General features: G+C 40.8%; 1 protein-coding gene across 3 annotated transcripts in view; it reads left to right on the top strand.

Moving 5' to 3' along the window:
- LOC126298498 (CCR4-NOT transcription complex subunit 2) overlaps positions 1–19,943 on the top strand; it is a 137,251-nt gene that overhangs the window by 26,015 nt on the left and 91,293 nt on the right. For all 3 annotated transcript variants that reach the window (XM_049989835.1, XM_049989836.1, XM_049989837.1), the window contains exon 2: positions 16,524–16,738. In XM_049989835.1, the coding sequence (XP_049845792.1) occupies positions 16,524–16,738 (215 nt within the window). The remainder of the gene's footprint in view (positions 1–16,523; positions 16,739–19,943) is intronic.

Below are 19,943 nucleotides of genomic sequence, written 5' to 3'. Positions count from 1 at the left end.
ATTGAGATTTGTTAGCTAGCTTCTCCAACACTCAACCAAATTGTCACCTTCTATCCTAAGCTACACTTCATGCTTCACTACTGGTGGATCTGCAGTGCATCTAGTTTACTAAGATTCATTCGTTGGCTTCACCAACTTACAACCAAATTGTCAGATTCTAGCCCAGCCTAGACTTCAGGCTTCACTACAGGACAGCCAGAGTGCACATTTAGTTTTCGTCCCCATCTCCATATCAAAAACAAATCAATTCCCATACTCTGCCAAAAGAAAACATTATATTCTGTGGTTGTCATTGGCTGCTGTGTACTATCCCGCAGTTGGACATGACCAACGGGAACAGCTCATCAACAGCAGTATGCAATGGAAAAGGCTGGTACACCAAAAGTGCACTTCGGCTGCTCTTGTTAATGTGATTTAGTATTGGCCACTGGCATGCTGTAATATGAATTTTCCATTACAGTTTTAGAGCAGTGTAAATTATCAGAACTTTTCCATAATACGTTGTGTTTAAATATTTCAGTGGAAAAGGTTTTCACAGGGTTGTAAAACGTTTATTTTCGCAATTATTTAAGCGGTGTTTTAATACTCCTTGTTGATTTTTATTGCTGCAAATAAACCTTGCAGTATTTTACTTTTTATTGCACAAAACACATACTTCTTTGAGGTGTTTTAAATAGTACAAGTAAATGAGCTGTTAGAGAACTAAATTTTACATTCTGAAAAATTATAGTATATCTGTAGGAAGCAAATTTTCACATAAAACTAAATTCCGGAGTTTAAATGCACACGTAAAAATTGCACTCAACAGGTACGAAAAGAAAGTATGCAAAACTGACATTCAGTACTGGAATCAACGTTTTTTTTTCCCCACCACTCACAGCTTTTGATTTTAACCAACACTTCAAGTATTTGATTGAAGAAACAAAGGTCCACATCACCATTGTCCTGAAGTACTTCCTCAGAATGACACTCTTGTTTACTAATTGAATTGTGACTGTTGGCTGTTGCTAAATTGTCTTTTTTTTTATCTGTTTGTTGATCTATATTGCTGACACCATCCTCCATCCACTGACAAACAATTTCATGAAATTGAGGATTCTTAAAAATTGACACGTTCATAGGAACAGATTTTGTACAGCTCTGAAGAAAACAGGTAGGAAGGTAATAATCTGTGATCTAGGAAACCCAACAAACAGAGAAATTGATAATGCAACAGACAATAAAACATTGTAGGGTTGGCAATTTAAGCAGGATTGGAGGGGGGGGGGTTTAATGAAGCAATCTTCCAGAAATGACGGGGGGGGGGGGGGGGGCGAGAGGGAGGGGGTGTTCAAAAGTTCTTGCCCAAACTGGGAGATCACACCTCATGAATTAAGGGCTAAAAAGCATTTTATCTACCAATCAAGGAATATAGGGACAGTTGTAATGGAGCAGATGCATAATTGGCACAAAGCAAAAGCATAAGATCAAACAGGTAAGCAGACGTAGATCAGATTTTGAGATGTCAAAAGGGCAGTGTTTTGTGAAGCCTTAAATAATTGCTGTATCAAAATCTTATCACAGGACTTACCCCAAACCACCATCAAGTTTTGGTTATGTAGAAAATGTAAGTGGACCAAAAATTGACACATGACCAAAACAGAAAATAGCAAAACAAAAATGGAAATGTAAAATTCTGTTTTCAAATATTCCATTGCAACAGAAAAGTGCCACTGTTTGACTGTTGTACTACTGCATAGATGTGTATTAATAATAAATACCAGTGGCGGTGTGAAGCAACTATAATTGGCAAAATACGGCATACAGGGTGGTGATTCTTCTGGAAAATGTGGAATTATTAGGGACCTGGAAAAAATGGGGAATTTCAGGAATTTCATAAAGTCTCGGGGGAATTGCATGTTTTTAACCTAGCATCAAAATTGAATTTTATTAAGTTTTTATAAATCACAAATTGTACTTAATAGCCTATGTCAAAGAGTGTTAATTACATGATGAAAAGGAAAGTTGCCGCTTACCATATAGCGGAGATGCTGAGTCGCAGATAGGCACAACAAAAAGACTGTCACAAATACAGCTTTTGGCCAGTAAGGCCTTCGTCAAAACACACACACACACACACACACACACACACACACACACACACACACACACACACACACGACTGTAGTCTTGGGCAAGACTCAGTGTGACCTCAGTTACCCAAGACTACAGTCACACGTGTGTGAGTGTGAGTGAGAGAGCGTCTATTTTTGATGAAGGCCTTATTGGCTAAAAGCCTTATTTGTGACAGTCTTTCTGTTGTGCCTATGTGCGACATCTTCACTATATGGTGTGTGGCAACTTTCCTTTTCGTAATAATCCATAAGAATTATCAATGTTAAAAAACTGCGGTTAAACTACAGGTTGTTGTTGTTGTTGTTGTGGTCTTCAGTCCTGAGACTGGTTTGATGCAGCTCTCCATGCTACTCTATCCTGTGCAAGCTTCTTCATCTCCCAGTACGTACTGCAGCCTACGTCCCTCTGAATCTGCTAAGTGTATTAATCTCTTGGTCTCCCTCTACGATATTTACCCTCCACGCTGCCCTCCAATACTAAATTGGTGATCCCTTGATGCCTCAGAACATGTCCTACCAACCGATCCCTTCTAGTCAAGTTGTGCCACAAACTCCTCTTCTCCCCAATTCTATTCAGTACCTCCTCATTAGTTATGTGATCTACCCATCTAATCTTCAGCATTCTTCTGTAGCACCACATTTCGAAAGCTTCTATTCTCTTCTTGTCCAAACTATGTATCGTCCATGTTTCACTTCCATACATGGCTACACTCCATACAAATATTTTCAGAAACGACTTCCTGACACTTAAATCTATACTCAATGTTAACAAATTTCTCTTCTTCAGGAATGCTTTCCTTGCCATTGCCAGTCTACATTTTATATCATCTCTACTTGGACCATCATCAGTTATTTTGCTCCCCAAATAGCAAAACTCCTTTACAGCTTTAAGTGTCTCATTTCCTAATCTAATTCTCTGAGCATCACCCGACTTAATTCTACAGCTTATGGCTGGTATATAGCTCAACTGAGAGGAAAGAGTAGTCATTATTGTGGTATGCTCCCCACCCCTCTCCAACCCCCTACCTCTCTCACCATTAGTCAGGAGCTACTTCATACCATGTTCCCCCACACACCTGGAATTATTAGGGATTTCCCCCCCCCCCCTCCAAGTTTGAGTAGCCACCCTGGCAGAGCACCTATCAGGTGCTATACTGAATTGGAAAGTGAATTTGTGCTATTTTAATTATAATTTACTGCAGAGCTCTTGAACAGAAGAGCATTTGCAATAATTCTAAGAGCTCCCACTTCTCCCCAAAACAGATGAAAGAACTTCTTCACAAAATTACCATGTTATGCAGTTCACTTCTTTTTCTGACAGGATTCTAAAACATATTCATAGTTCAACAATGATCTAAGTGCAACAAACTGAAATTGTCCATTAAAACAGTGTATATGACAAAAACCCTGTAAAAACCTGATTTATACTCTTATCACAATCTCTTAAAAGCCAGGGATAGAGGTAATCAGGTGGATTCAGCACTCTAGACTTTTGGAAAACTGTTGATTCAATATCACACTCATGCCTGCTAAAGAACATGACTTGACACAAAATGTCTAGCTTGGTTTTTGTAACTTGCAAACTTACATATAGTGAAAAAAATACTACTTAATACCGCAATAGAGGCAGTGGTGACATACGTACAAACAGATATAGAATTCACCCGTTGCAGTGTTTCTTCCCAATCCTGAGAGAGAAATGACCTTCTGTGAAATAGTTAATCTCCTAGCTCTAGCTCCACACTTTCCTTAATGGGCGATTTTAATGCTCATAATTTTTTTTTATGGGGCCACTCTAAGACCTCTGTCAGTGCTAAACATTAAATCGGGTGTTTTTAAATTTTTACATTTACATACTGAATAATGGCTAACCCACCCATTTTAGTTCAGGACACAGATCCTTTTCAATCATATAGCATACAGTCTGTAGTGGTAGTTTCTACTCTACTCAGACACAACCCCGAAGATCTTGCACTCAGTCGAGCTAGTGATACCATTTTCCTCAGGGAGGAGATCCCCACAACGATAAATTGTCATGAAATCCAGCATGTTAGTGCCACATGATGAAAGATGCTCATATCACCTTTAAATGTCTCTGAGCCAGAGCCCACTGCCTCATAAAAATACAAAAAAGGAATGCTGTGAAAGTTTCGTATCCATTATCAGAACTTGCCCCCCCCCCCCCCCCCTCTCTCTCTCTCTCTCTCTCTCTCTCTCTCTCTCTCTCTCTCTCTCTCTCTCTCTCTCTCTCTCTCTCTCTCTCTCTGTGTGTGTGTGTGTGTGTGTGTGTGTGTGTGTGTGTGTGTGTGTGTGTGTGTGTGTGTGTCTGTATAACACCCCCTTTTTTTTTCTAAATTAGAACTGCTTGGCACACTTACAATGTGCAATAATAAGGCTGAAAGACCAGATAGAATAAATAATCAAATGTTCTCCATCTAACTATAAAGTGCAAGCACATGCACTTGCTATTTCAAAGCAAATCTGGCTTGAGGGAAAGTTCCCTTCTCAGTGGATGGCAAGTATGATTATCCCAGTTTTGAAACCAGGGTATCCCCACAGGAACTAGATAGCCACAAACAGATCTCTTCTCCGTGGCCTTTAGAAACCGTTTTAGCATACTGTAAGCTGACAACTGTGCTGCACCCTAGAGATGAATGGCCTCTTGTTGAACTCACAATGTGGATTTTGGGAGGGCCGGTCTCCTAGTGATCATCTACTCTGCCCGAAGTCTTGGGTTTAATCATCGTCAGCTTCTCATCACGGTCTTCTTTGACCTGTATAAAGCCTATGGTGTGATGTGGCACCGCCATATCATATCCGCCCTACACGAGTGAGGCTATTTTGGCTCCTCCCAATTTTCATCCAAAATTTTCTTACTCAGCGAGTCTTCAGAGTTTGAGAAAAAATTATCCTACAGTGTTTCCCACATATAGAAAAATGGAGTGCACTGTCCTGAGTGTGACCATCTTCTCTGTCTGACTATTGAACAATATTGAACATTTAACAAATAGCATACTTTTTAATTTGTGGGCCTTATTTTTCATGACTTTCGATGCACTTTGGTGGTTTGTAATTTCTGCAGAAGGCAAAGATATATTACAAAAACTGAACGAACTATAAACATTTTTACCTTAAAGGACCATAGTTGGTCATTCTAACCTAAAAGGTGTTTTTTACATTTCATATCTGTAAAGGTCTAACAATGGATTTTTTTTCATCCACTTAGTGTATTTCATTGTTTTGATCTCGTTCCCTGTCTTTACACATTTTGCTTTATTTCAAGGAAGGGTGGATATACTTTAGTTGCTGGTCTCCTGTCAGTGCGCTGCTGTGCTCTGCAGAAGTTTAGCATTCCTTACCATCATTATGACGCACCAGTGTTTCTGTTTGGATGAAGAATTACTGAATTATTTGAACAGTTTACCAGAAGATGATTCTGAAGAAGAAGATATTTTTGGATGTGATGATTTGGCTGATAAAGATTACACAGAATATTCAGCCCCACAAAACAGAAAAAGGCGAATCGTCAGTCGGAAGATGAATATTCAGAACCTGTACAACACGTATGACTAACCCAGTGCTTACCAGTTCAGTTCCAGTGGCACCACAAATTCCGACGCTCAGCAGAGGGCTGAGGAAGGGGTGAGAATGGAGGGGGGGGGGGAGAGAGAGAGAGAGAGAGAGAGAGAGAGAGAGACGGGAGGTAGTGCAGAGACTGCAGCTGACGGAACAGTGTGGACTCGAATTGCACCAGGTCATGCACAATTCCAGTAAATTTGAAGTTGATATTCTGGACAAGATGTCCCGTCTGTGCACAGTAAAGTTTGGCTGCCGTGATGGCCTGTGCATGTGTTTTTCAGCATTGTAGACCTTGCTGGAATCAATGCCTGGATCTTTTGCAGAGAGACAACAGGAGGAAAAGCTATCCGGCAAATGTTTCTTTTCAAATTAGCAGAAAAACTCTCCTCTCTGTATGTACAGTCGAGGAAACAACCTGTCTATACATTCACTGCAACCACTGAAATATGGAAGACATGCCATGTAGGAGGATACATAAGTTCGAACAAAACTAAAAATTGTGTGGAATGCAAGAAATTCGTATGTGGTGCATCATGTGCTGGAAGTGTTCAGCACGTTTGTGTGAAGTGTTCTGACAAAGGTGATGGCTTTAATTTAAAAAAATGTCATAGAGAAACAATTACTTCGTCGTAGCTACAGCTATTAATTGATTGTGTATTTACAACGTATTCTGTAATCGATCTTCCTTATTTAATTAAATATACTTTCTATAGAAATTTTTAATTATAATGCATTTGCACAACAAGCATAAAGTGCTACTGACCTAGAGAGACACCGTTCTGAGAACTTAAGAAGTAAAACTGAAAATAAAGAAGAAAACTGGTCAAAATGACCAGTAGTGGTCCTACTAGGCAGTTCACTAATGCTGACCCACATAGTGATCAGTGTACTCCCAGAGGCAGAGGGATCTATAGTCTCACTTTCCTTATACATTGACATCTGCAATAGTTCTTTAAAAATGAGGGTCACTGAGTGACAACTACAGGTTTGTATAAGGAAAGCAGAATATTGGCCTCATACACATGGTTTCCAGTTTTTTCACTACCATGGTTTGCATTATGCATTTTTACCAATGCAGAATTGTTCATCTGTACCCAAAGTCTACCTATGTAACAAGCTGCTAAATATTGGTCAAGACATACTGCTTTTTGGAGTCATATTTTCTGTTAACTTGGTTATGTAATATGACAGTGTAAGTGGTAATGCCAGCTACAACTTAGTCATATGCTCTCTCACTAGCACTTTCTGGGGTATGGGCTGTCCTGCCATTTTGCAACTCTACAAAGCTCTCATTTTATCATGTTGATGTTATAGAAGCCTGCTCTTTGGATCCCCAGCGCCATCAACAGTATACTTCTAGAACTGATCCACCAATGTGGGGTCACACTTGTGACTAGTGCTTTCCAAACGAGCCTTGTGGGCAGTCTCCTGGTTGGGGTAGGAATTCCCCACTTATGGATTAGGTGCCATTACTTCTTACAAAGCTGTTTACATCATCTGTTCGGTGATACTGATATAGGACTCCCACAAAAGTGGCTGTGCTTTTGTCCCAGTAGTGACCTCATTGTAGTTCATTAGTTCCAACTTCTGCTTACTTCCATTCACTGCACTCTCTCTCTCTCTCTCTCTCTCTCTCTCACTCTCACACACACACACACACACACAAAACACACACACAAAACACCTCCACCGTGTACGGCGTATGCACAAATTCGCCTGGACCTTGCTCTTGGCCCACTGAGTGTGACAGACCACTGTTTCTCTGCCAATTGTTTTTGGTCCTGGTGAGTACCCTGATTCAGAAATCATTTATACAGAAGCTAAAGATTGGAATGGCTAGGTCTTCCCTCACACCAGGACTAATGAGAAACACTCCCTGCCCGGCACACACATTTATATCAGAAATGGTGGCAATTTTGCATGCCCTTCACCACATCTGCATCCAGTCAAGAGTCTCATCAAATTTGCAGTTATTCCGGTGGTCCATTGGTGGCACAAATACAAAATCTCAACCATAGGAAGTCAGTGGTACTCCCCTGACTCACAATCGCACAATAATCCTGGGGAATTAACTCGTGGAATGGCTCATCAGGATGCCAGGAAAGATGCTCTGGGAATAAAGATACTGGCATCCAATATGCTACCAAAATTGTATCAACAAATCTTAGTGGCCTGGAACAGTAAGTGGAGTGTCACAACCACAACCAATAAGTTACAGACTATAAAAAGTCTGACTGTGTAGAGGTCTTTTTGTAGACTATCTCACTGTAAATCTGCAATCCACTGCTTCCTCCATATTGGTCACAACATTCTGACCGATGGATACAGCCTGCAGAAAGCTGTCCACCTCATAGTTGTGGCACTCTTCTGACATTCACTCATACCCTGTTGGAGTACCTCAGCTTAACTGCTACACAGTGAACTTCATAACTGGCTGAGACCCAGCCTAAAGTTCTGGCTGATAATGTTCAGGCAGCATCATAAGTTTTTAAATTGTTTGTGGTAGAGTAGATTCTATGCTTTTATCAGCATCGTTAATTGTTGTCTTGCTGTTGGTTGGACAAGGGAGGGGGTCAGCTACCGCCACACAGTTAGCTCTGGGGGAGCTGGTTTGACCCTGACCCCCTAAGTTAGTTTTATTTTTCTTAAGTTTTCTTTGTGAGAAGATAACGAAATTGGCAGCTATTGATCTCGTATAGTGGGCAGCAGAGCCCAGTTGGGAGGGGGGACTGAAATCTTGAAGGCCTACTTATTGTTGAGCTTTCTGTGTACTGGTCTTGTGGAGATTGTGGAAATTATACTCATAACAGCATCCCCAGCATCTTCACTGTATTTGGAAGAAACTTTAATATGTAGTATGAAAAGTAAATTCTACTTTATATTTTACTGTGACTCATATTGAGTGGTTATTGATATAAAATGATAAAGAAAGAAGATAATAAATTTAAGAAATCAGAAGCTGGGCAACTGATAAAATAAAATTAAAAAAGGGCCATTGAGTATGAGAGAAATGGAAAATACACACCTCACCAAGGACATAACGATGTTGTTGCAGTGAAATCAGAGGGATGTGAATTATTATTTGTTTCACCAAACAATAAATTTAAAAAACTGCAACATCACTTCCATATAGTCCACTGTTTGTTAATTGTGATTCTTCAGTTTCTCCTGGTGTATTTCTTGCTTGAACAGTCCACGGGTGTACTGCTGGTCCATAGTGTCCAACGGGCACAATATGTGCACTGACAAAATGAGCTCCTGAGGATGGGCAGCCATCTCAGATCCCCTCCCCCTGCAAGATGTTCTCTCTGCAGTGCGCGCCCGCAGCCAAATGTCAGCAGTCGCTGAGATGCTGGTGTCAGCATCTGTGGTAGCGTTGGTGTAATTGCCTCATCCACCCTGGTCGCCCATTCGTTTTCTTTGCTGTGTGTCTTTTTAATTAGACTAAATGCTGGTTCCCATGCCTTGCTGAGGTTATAGCCACAATCTCGGTTGATGAGTCCGTTCCTGGTACAAATTTCGATAGCCTCTCTAACGATGTCTTTGCTAAGACCCAAGTATGTTGGTAGTCCATTTTATGATTTTCAGACAACCAGTGCTCTGTGACCGCTGACTTGTTGGGATATCAAAGTCGAGTGCGCCTCTGATGTTCTTGGCAACGATCTTCGATGCTGCGCATTGTCTGTCCAATATAAGTCTTCCCACACTGACACGGAATCTGGTTTATGCCAGCCTTCTGCAAACCGAGATTGTGTTTGACACTTCCCAATAATCCTCGTATTTTATTGGGTGGGCAAAAGACAGTTCCTACTCTGTGTTTCCTTGATATTTGTCCTATTTTCCTCACTAGTGCACTAGTATACAGTATATAGGCAGTGGCTCTCTCTTCCTTCGTGACTTCTTCCATCTCCACATGCCATTTCGAGTACCCGTTTTTCCAGAATACAGTTTTGAGGTGTTCCCACTCATGGGCAGACACACCGCATCAGAGGTGGTGCGTGCCCCGTGCACAAGTGTTTTTAGGACACCATTCCTCTGCGAAGGGTGGTGGCAGATATCAGCATGCAAATACAGGTCGATCTATCCGCATGCAAATACACGTCGATGTGCATTTTTTCCCTATATAACTCATGGCTCAGAGTGCAATCCGCTCTTCTTTCGACCATGGCATCCAGGAATGGTAATCTTCCTTCTGCTTTGGTCTCCATAGTGAATTTGATGTTCAGATGTATGGAGTTCAGGTGTGTAAGGAAGTCTAGGAGCTTGTTCCTTCCATGGAGTCAGATCATGAACGTGTCATCCACATAACGGAGAAAACAAGTAGGTTTCCATTTGGATGACACCAAAGCTTCCTCCTCAAAGCACTCCATATATAAATTCGTGGCCACAGGCAAAAGTGGGCTTACCATTGCGACCTTTCCGTTTATTCATAGTATTCTCCATTACATAGAAAATACGTGGAGGTCAGAACGTGCCTTAGAAGGTTGGTCATCTTCTCGTCAAATTTCTGTGCAATAAGCTCAACTGACTCTGAGAGGCACCCTGGTGAATAATGAAATGTCAAAACTCACCAGGATATCTGAGTCTTTCAGCTTGAAGTTATCGAAGTTTTACGAAATCCACAGAATTACGAATGTGATGAGGGCATTTACCCACATAAGGGCTTAGTAATTTAGCCAGCAAATATGTAGGTGCCCTAATGTTGCTGACAATTGGGCAACAGCACCCCTTCTTTGTGGACTTCAGGGAGTCCATAAAATCTGCCAGCCAGTGTGGCCAAGCGGTTCTAGGCGCTACAGTCAGGAACCGCGCGACCGCTACACTCGCAGATTCGAATTCTGCCTTGGGTATGGATGTGTGTGATGTGCTTAGGTTAGTTGGGTTTAAGTAGTTCTAAGTTCTAGGGGACTGATGACCTCAGAAGTTAAGTCCCATAGTTCTCTGAGCCATTTGAACCATAAAGTCTTGGCGGTACAGGTCCTTGAACTGTCAATTTCTTGGCGACACCCTCTGGTAAATCCACGCCCTTGAGAAGAGCCCTAGTCTTGTTCTCCCCTTTCTTTGTGGGGTCAGTGTTGATCTTCCTGTAAGATTCGTCATTTAGCAGGCTATGCTTCTTCTCAGTGAAGTCCTTATGGGAAACAACCATAGCATTGCCTTTGTCAGCCGGTAAGACAACAATCTCAGGGTTCTCTTTCAGGTCTCGAATGGCTGCCCTGTCCCTGTTGGTAACATTAGACTTGATTGGTTTAGTTCTCATCAGAGCATGGCAGGTTTCCCAGCGTATATCAACTGCTTCAGGTGGTAATCGTGCAGCAACCTATTCAACTGCACTGACAATGTCTGCTACCGGCGCGAACCTAGGCATGGGAGCAAAATTAAGTCCCTTCTCCAGAACAGAAACTGCATCTTCAGTCAGCTCAATGTCCATGAGATTGATGACCATCTTGCGGGGGGGCCTCCAGCGATGGTTTGCCAGGGGGAGAGAATTTAGATATCTGACGTCCCAAGGCCTTATGTGAAGAATTGGTGGTCAACCAGGTAACACAATCAGTCCAGTCCCAGGTCCTGGAATTAAAATGATTGGCTAGTTGTAGATGGAGTTTAAGTAGTTTCTGGGTATTGTACTCAAGGCTGCGTCTGGTAAAGTGCACCATCTGACATACCAAGGTGAGGCCACACTTCTGCTGCAGAATCGGTGTGATACGTGACCTTAGCAAAGTTTGGCACAACCTGATCGGTATGACATCTCTTCAGAAAAGCAAGAGCACTCAGCAAACGCCTCCTTCAGTGGCGCAGCTTGTCAAATTTCTTCATGATGCGATACATCTCCTCCTTGTAGAGGTATATGATGTGATTATTCAGTTTCTCATGGCATATTTCTTGCTCGGGCAGTCCACGGGTGTACTGCCGGTCCACAGTGTTAAACGAGCACAACATAGTCTAATTAAAAAGATGCTCAGCAAAGAAAACAAATGGGTGACCAGGACGGACGAGGCAATTACACCGATGCCACCAGACACCGACGCCAGCGTGACAACGACCCCTGACGTGCGGCTGCGGGGCGTACCGTGGAGAGGACGCTTCACAGGGGGAGGGGATTTAAGACGGCCGCTCGCCCTCAGTAGTTCAGCTCATCAGTGCACCTTACGATGGCAACATGTCCAGTCGTCAAAATATTGTGCCTGTTGGACACTGTGGACCTGCAGTAGACCTGCGGATTGTTCGAGCAAGAAATACACCGGGATATACTGAAGACTCTCATAATATACCTCTACAGGGAGTAGATGTATCGCAGCATGAAAAAATTTGACCACCTACGCCACCGAAGGAGCCATTTGCTGAGTGCTCTTACTTTTCTGAAGAGATGTCGTGGCCATCAGGTTGTGGCAAACTTTGCTAAGGTCAGGCGGAAATTCATAGAGTAAAAGAGAAGTAATATCCCATTCCCCAAGGAAGTGTTATAAGCCCTCTGTTATTCCTGGTCTATAATAACGATATAGGAGACAATCTTAGTAGCCGTCTTAGGTTGTTTGCAGATGATGCTGTCATTTGCCATCTTGTAAAGTCATCAGATGACCAAAACTAATTGCAAAATGATTTAGATAAAATATCTGTGTGGTTAGAAATGTGACAATTGACTCTGAATAAAGAAAAGTGTGAAGTTATTCACATGAGTACTAAATGAAATCAGCTGAATTTCGATTGCACGATAAGTCACACAAATCTGAAGGCTGTTAATTCAACAAAATGCTTAGGGATTAAAATTACAAATAACCTAAATTGGAACAATCATGTAGATAATGTTGTGGGTAGAGAAAGGAAGACTGATTCTTTGGCAGTCTCAGAAGGTGCAATAGGTCTACTAAAGAGAGAGCTATTCTGGAGTACTATCGTGCAGTGTGTGATCTGCATCTTGTGGTACTGATGGATGACATCAAAAAAGTACAAAGAAAGGCAGCTCGTTTTGTATTATCACAAAATAGGGGGGAAGAGTGCCACAGACATGATATGTGAATTGGAGTGGCGATCATTAAAATAAAGGCATTTTTGTTAGGACAGGATCTTCTCATGATATTTCAATCACCAGTTTCCTCCTCAGATTGCGAAAACATTCTGTTGGCACCCATCTACATAGGGAGAAATTATCATGACGATAAAGTAAGAGAAATTGGGGTTCGCACAGAAAAATTTGAGTGCTTGTTTTCCTTGCGCGCTGTTAGGGCGTGGAACGGTAGAGACAGCTTGAAGGTGGTTCATTGAACCCCCTACCAGGCACTTTATTGTGAATAACAGAGATGTAGATGTAGATAGATGTAAGTCACATCACTCATGAAAATTTGTGTTGAGTGATCTTGGCAGATTGTCTTTTAAGAGGACTGTGATGAAAAATAAGATGGCAGCTGCAAAAGTCACTACAGAACTGAATGTCAACTTTCAAACACTGTCAGCATAAAAACATGAAAGAAGCTCCATAAATAAGGAAATGAAGGGCAACCTGGAATTCCAATACTGATAACCTCACCATTGAGTGCCCATAACTCCTGGAATTCCAAAATTGTGATGTAAATGCCCATAACAGGAAAACAAAGCTATAAAACCTGGACTATGGTGTAGTGTAAGAAATTAATTTGGTTGGATGAGCCTTTTTCACAGTTTGCAGCTTCAGGCTGAGGTTAGATCTGGCATACGCCGTCCCATGCTTAAGATTCAAACTGCATGCTACGAAGAATAAAATATGGTGGGAGTTCTGTGATGATGTGTGCAGTCAGATTGTGTTACTCCACAAGCTCTGTGGTTACTCTGCAGGCCAGCTTATTGCCAAGGATTATGTGACCATTCTGGCTAATCAGATCCCTCCTACGGTACAATATTTGTTTCCCAATGTTGATGCTGTGTTCCAGCATGACAGGGACACTTCACACAACTTGCATCATGCAGGGCTGGTTTGATGAGCATAAGGATGAATTGACACCCCTCTCCTGGCCGCCACTGTCAACAGATCTCACTATTATTGGACTGTAGTGATCTACTTTTGAAAGAAGGGTATATGATTGCTATCCCCCTCCACCACTGCTACCTGAACTTGCCACTATTTTACAGGGCGAATTCTATAAGATTCCCTCAGAAATCATACAGGACTTGTATTTAACCATTCTGAGACAGCTGAAGCTGTTTTGAATACCAGTGGTTTTCCCACACTGAATTAGATGTGGTAATGTATTGTTTTTGGTATTTCCAATTTTTTCTGCCCCACCCCCTTCCCCACCCCATGTACACTCTACTGCATGTTGCCATGGCTGTCTTTTGTTGAGTTCACGTAATCGCTATAGGTTAAGTAAATAGTTGAAATTGTAAATGGATTATAAATCTGAAAAAAGTCCATTATGGTAATTAGTCTAAAGCATGTTGTAATGAGGGGGTGGTGTGGTCGCTTTAATCACACATTTTGTAGGAATGTGTGTACTTCTCCTTGTCATATTCTGGATTTAATTGGACTCCATGAATGAAGATCACCACCTGTCCTGATTACATGGTTGTCAATGAATAGTGGCTGAAAGTATGTACAACAGACTGGAAAGCCACAATTGTTTGAAGAAGAAAACAGCATCTACATATTACAGAAGTTCACAATCACGACTGATGCCCTACTGAAATGTGGTTCTATTTTAGGAATAAAACTGTTGAAACTGAATTTTTGTTCATTATATTGCAAATAATGTTAGCCATGCTGTCACAGTTGTTGGGTATCTGTGCACACTTCACATCATGCTGGATTTTGTAACTAGAAGAAAGTTTGAGCTTTGACTGTGGGCTAACAGAGGGCAGCACAACTTCCAGATGGAACTGGAAGGCTGTGTTGCTTTAGGTGTGTCTAAAAGATCTCAACAAAAACTGTAATTGTGTAGTGAATCAGAAGGCATCAAAATTCAGAGTTGTGCTGCTAGATTAGTTACTGGCAGATTCGAGCCACACCAGTCACACAAACTGAAGACAACTGGAAGAGGAGTGTTTTGACCACATGCCCCTCCATGTCAACATCCAGTGATACCTAAGGGCCGAGGATGACACGGCAGTTGGTCAGTGCCGTTGGGCCTTCAAGATCTGTTTGGACAGTCTGTTTGTTTTAGATTCAATGTACATGTGAGAATTACGGAAATGCTCTATGAACTCGAATGGGAATCCTTTGAAGGAAGAAGACATTCATTTTGCAAAGTACTATTGAGAAAGTTTAGAAAACCGACATTTGCAACACACTGAAGAATGATCCTACAGGCACCAACATACGTTTTGCATAAGGACCACAGAGATGAGAAATAAGGGGTCATATGGAAGCATATGAACAGTAACATTTCCTTCACTCCATTTGTGAGTGGAATGGGAAAGGGAATGTCTTGCACTGGTACAAGGTACCTTTTACCAGCACCATATTGCGCCTTGTTGAGTATGTATCTTAATTGTAGATGTAGGTGCATCCACCATTTGTCATTGATTGGCCAACATTATTTCACTTGTGCGAGACATTAAAATATATGCTTTTATTGCCTCATTACGAGCTTTGTGTAGAAAATTACTCTCTCTCTTTCTTGCTGCAAATGACAATCCTGCTGTTTAGTGCAGCTTTCAGAAAGCCAGTCATCGTAGCTACCAGTTGTTTAACTGTAAAACCTTGTTCCTTTTAAACCTTGGGCACCTCATACGTGTAACTGTGACCATGTCAACAAGATTGCAATTCTATGGTAAGATTATTCCCACTGTAGTTCAATACAAACTACCTAGCCAGCTTTGTCAAGTGTCAACCCATTTCCTGACTTGTGAAATTAATCATTGAATCCTATTTTGAGTGCACTTGGGTGCATTGGACAATACCTTTCCACTGACAGTGTTAGTTAAATTAGCTGTGTGTTCAGTTGCAGGAAAGTTTAACGTACCCCTGCAGACTGTAGAGATAAAATACCACTTTACATCCTTTCCATTTGAAAGTAGTTTTATTTGGTACTAAACTCTTTATTTCCTGGGTGTTGAATTCAGGTTATTTTATACGATAAGACCTACCACTTCTGATAGAATGTACGAACTGATTATTTAATGAAGCTCTGAGATATGAGATTCCTTTTGGTCTCAAATAATTTACATATAGCAACAGTTATATATTAGAGAGATTAAGTTATTTTCCTTTTGCAGTAATTAAATTACACGTGACTGAATACTGCAATTAAATTGCATATGACTGAATACTGCACAAGTTCCATGTACTACCCTGAGTATAAGTGTGAGCTGGTAAATCAGAGAGTAAAGAAACAGTTCTGAGAAAAGATTATGAAAATGAGGTGCTAGTAAAAATAATAGATTACATGCATTTCAGTGTATTGATTGTATGTAGTTTATTGGTATTTTGAATGAGATCTTTAGTTTGCTGATTTTCAAGATTTTGCTAGTGAAACTCAATGTTATGCATATAACAGTACACAATACTCGGAGGAAACCCACATCCATAATCTGATCAATTTGACAATCCTTATTTTTACTACAAACACAAGTATCATACGAAAAGTTTGAATAGCAGGTCATTAGTTCATTTCGTATACCATAGATTATACTGTATTTGTAATAAGTGTTGTTAAATGGCTCACAAAGTAACATACTTTTAGTGTATATTTGCCTAAATGTGTACTTAAATTAAGTGTAATTGTGATTTTAAATCTGTTAACATGTGCACACACAAACACAAAATATATATTTTCTGTTCAAATTCCTCTATGTATTCGGAGGAATTATCAATCAGAAAGAATTACAATGATCTCAAGTGATGAGGGTGGTGTCTTTCAGGGGTTCGAATTCGATGGGAATGGGTAGCTTCAGCATACAAGGACGTACCTATGGCTCACAAGGATCAATAAACAACTTCCATTCTGTGTTCAATGGTGGCGGCGACACCGGTTCGCCTCCTGTGCTTGATTTATCGGAGTTTCCCTCTCTGACCAACAGAGGGCAACCTGAGCCCGTACCTCAGCCAAGTCCGATGCAGAGCAAACAAACATATGGTAAGTTGGTAACAATACTTTCAGTGAATTTGAAAAATGTTGATATTGATTTTGTATTTACAGTCCAACACAGATTTTGTAAGTGTTAATTTTCTGTTTGTAATAAATGTTACCTGGTGACATCTTGTTGTAGTACTACTACTACCACCACCACCAGCACCACCACCAAAATGTAAATCTCTCTCTCTCTCTCTCTCTCTCTCTCTCTCTCTCTCTCTCTCTGTCTGTGTGTGTGTGTGTGTGTGTGTGTGTGTGTGTGTGTGTGTGTGTGTGTGTGTGTGTGTGTGTCAAGTAGTGCATCAGTACCAGATTCCACGACCAGGGGCGTGAGTGTAGTTAAAACGTCTACTTGTGCGGAGTGTTCTTGCTGTGTGTTTTGGCTGCAAGTGATTGGCATAAATTCCACAGATTATTGATGATGATGATGATGATGATGATGATGATGATGATTTACTACCAGCAAGTTGCTGCACCACCTCATTTCCTCACAGAAGTTAGAGGTTTCCTCGGTAATCACTTCCCACGTCCATGGATTGGCCTTGAAGGACCAATCATGTGGCCACCTCGCTCCCCAGACTTGACATCACAGGATTTCTCTTGGGTTTCATTAAAGACTGTGTGTGTCCCTCCCCTACCAAACAATTTAGCCAACTTGAAGAATCGAATCCACACTGCTGTTGCAAAAGTTCTGCCCGATCTGCTGCAATGAATGTAGGAAGAAATTGATTACCAGGGGGATGTCTGCCACATCACAAATGATGCATGCTCACATTAAACTGAAGTGACACTTGACACTTCTATGTGAAACTTGAAGTTGTTTGCTACAAGATGACACATTTACTGATTCTGTTAAGTTATCTCGATAAATTTCCATATCATGCCACTATTGTTAAGTCCTTCTCAACTCACTATGTATGGCATCTCTATCAATGACATGAGTTCATAGAACACACAATAATGTATCTATAACTTTTTAAAAAATCAAAGAAATTAAAAACATTGGATTATGAAATTGCAGAATGTAAGTAACAAAGAAAATGATGACAATAATAAACAAAAACCTTATGATTTTACTTTCTCTTACAAATATTAATAATGGGCAAGGAAAGGGGATGATGGCAGTGATCACCCATTAGTAGCAACCATACTGTCATTTCCCCCCTTTTTTTCCTGAAAGCCCAAAACAGGAAGGCTGGATCTCACAATCTTAATTTGATTCAGCTGAACAGTTTTCCTATTTTCTCAATTAATTATAGGAATTAGAAAAAACTGTTGATCTAGAGGAGATTTCAGTATGATTGACTGTAACAAGTTAAAGCTGTACACTGAATGATGATTTGTTTGAACTCTGATCACAACTATTTGTGGGTAGTGTGCTATTAATGCAAAAGGCAGGGATCCAGGTTTGAATCCATTTCACATACATGGTGCACAGTCACACTCTTATAGATGTAATCACAATGAAACAGATTGGCAAAGTAAGAAATATAGTTCAGACTTAGGCACTAGGCATCTCGTCAGTTGATGATCCTGGCCTACTCCAAGCAACCTTCAAAGCTCAAATCGCATTACATAAGTGGTAAGAACATCAAACACACAGATTGTGATACCCCATGGCATCAAATAACCAGAGCACTCACAATTGATGGCAAAATCTGGGAACTTGCTACTAAAATCACTGCTGCCCATGGTAGACATGCTTCTATTAGCATAATCTGTGTTAGAAAACCTTCTGTCCCATGGCTGATTACTGCATGGCATCAAATAATGGATAGTGATATTGCTCATAGACATTTCAAGGTGAACATGAACTTCAGGAAGAATATAGAAAGCTATGAAGTCAGTTACACATATGCCATTGCAATGCCATAACCAGCATGCTTATTACCTTGTATGTATCCAAGATTCTCTGCAAGAATCTTTGTAGCTTGGGTGCTGGAAAGACAACAATCAGAAACTGTTTTTCAGTTCTCAACTCATTAACTGAATGATTTCTTCTCTGCACTCACCAACCCCCATGCGATGAAGAATTACACAAACTATGTAACAAATCATGGCACTTTTCACTTAGAACATGTAACAATAACTAAAACGCGAAAAGCTGTAACGACAATTTCATTTGAAGTGTTAGCGTAACTGTGATCAAGAAGGACACTGATAACCTAGTACCAGTCTTAACTGACATACTTAATTTTTCTCTGCCGACCAGAGTGGCCGTGCGGTTCTAGGCGCTACAGTCTGGAACCGAGCGACCGCTACGGTCGCAGGTTCGAATCCTGCCTCGGGCATGGATGTGTGTAATGTCCTTGGGTTAGTTAGGTTTAATTAGTTCTAAGCTCTAGGCAACTGATGACCTCAGAAGTTAAGTTGCATAGTGCTCAGAGCCATTTTTAATTTTTCTCTTGTGAATGAAATGTATCCCTCTCCATGAAATAAAGCAGTCTGAGCTATCCATAAGAGGAAATATACACACTCACTCTGATTACTGACCAATTACACTATTATCTCCTGTTTTTGAAGCCCTGGACTACGTTGTCCATGACCAAGTTATTGAACACTAGAGTGAATTCAGCCATTTTGACAAGTATGTCTGGCTTTTGTAAACACCATAGCACAAACACTGCACTAATTAAGGTAACTGATGGTCTGGAATATGCCATGTAAAACTGAGAGACCACAGTATTGGTGCTAACAAAGCTTTTGACACTGCTAACTTTAAACTAAATGCAAAACAGTCCATAATTATCTCAAGTTCAGAATTTTGCAAACAATTGCTTTCTATGCTGCTCGACGGTGTTCTGATAGTGTACAGAAAACAGCAAAGCATGTGGGTGTAACTATGGATTAGGCTCTCAATTGAGCAGAGAATAACATTGCCATGTGCAAGAATACTTTTTCAGTACTTTTTTCCACAGGATATGAAGCATAAACTCATGCAAGCACTTTCATTGCAGTGATGTAATTCAACATAGCATGAGTAATGAAAACACTAGACAATTAGGACCAACAATGAATACTTGTGTACGTTAAAAGTGCAACATTCATCAGTATGATAATGTCTGCTTCATAGGTGCATTCAGGGTGGTTGCTGCCAGACATGTTACATCATTACCACACACTGTCTGCTTCATGGGTCCTCAGTGCATAAACAACCCAGTACCTCACATCAGAGTTTTTAAATACCTTACATGTGCCATCATAATCA

The sequence above is a fragment of the Schistocerca gregaria genome, chromosome X, assembly GCF_023897955.1.
Source record: "Schistocerca gregaria isolate iqSchGreg1 chromosome X, iqSchGreg1.2, whole genome shotgun sequence".
Taxonomy (NCBI): domain Eukaryota; kingdom Metazoa; phylum Arthropoda; class Insecta; order Orthoptera; family Acrididae; genus Schistocerca; species Schistocerca gregaria.
Note: the sequence above shows the minus strand (reverse complement) of the source record. Positions and strands in the feature narration are given on the sequence as shown.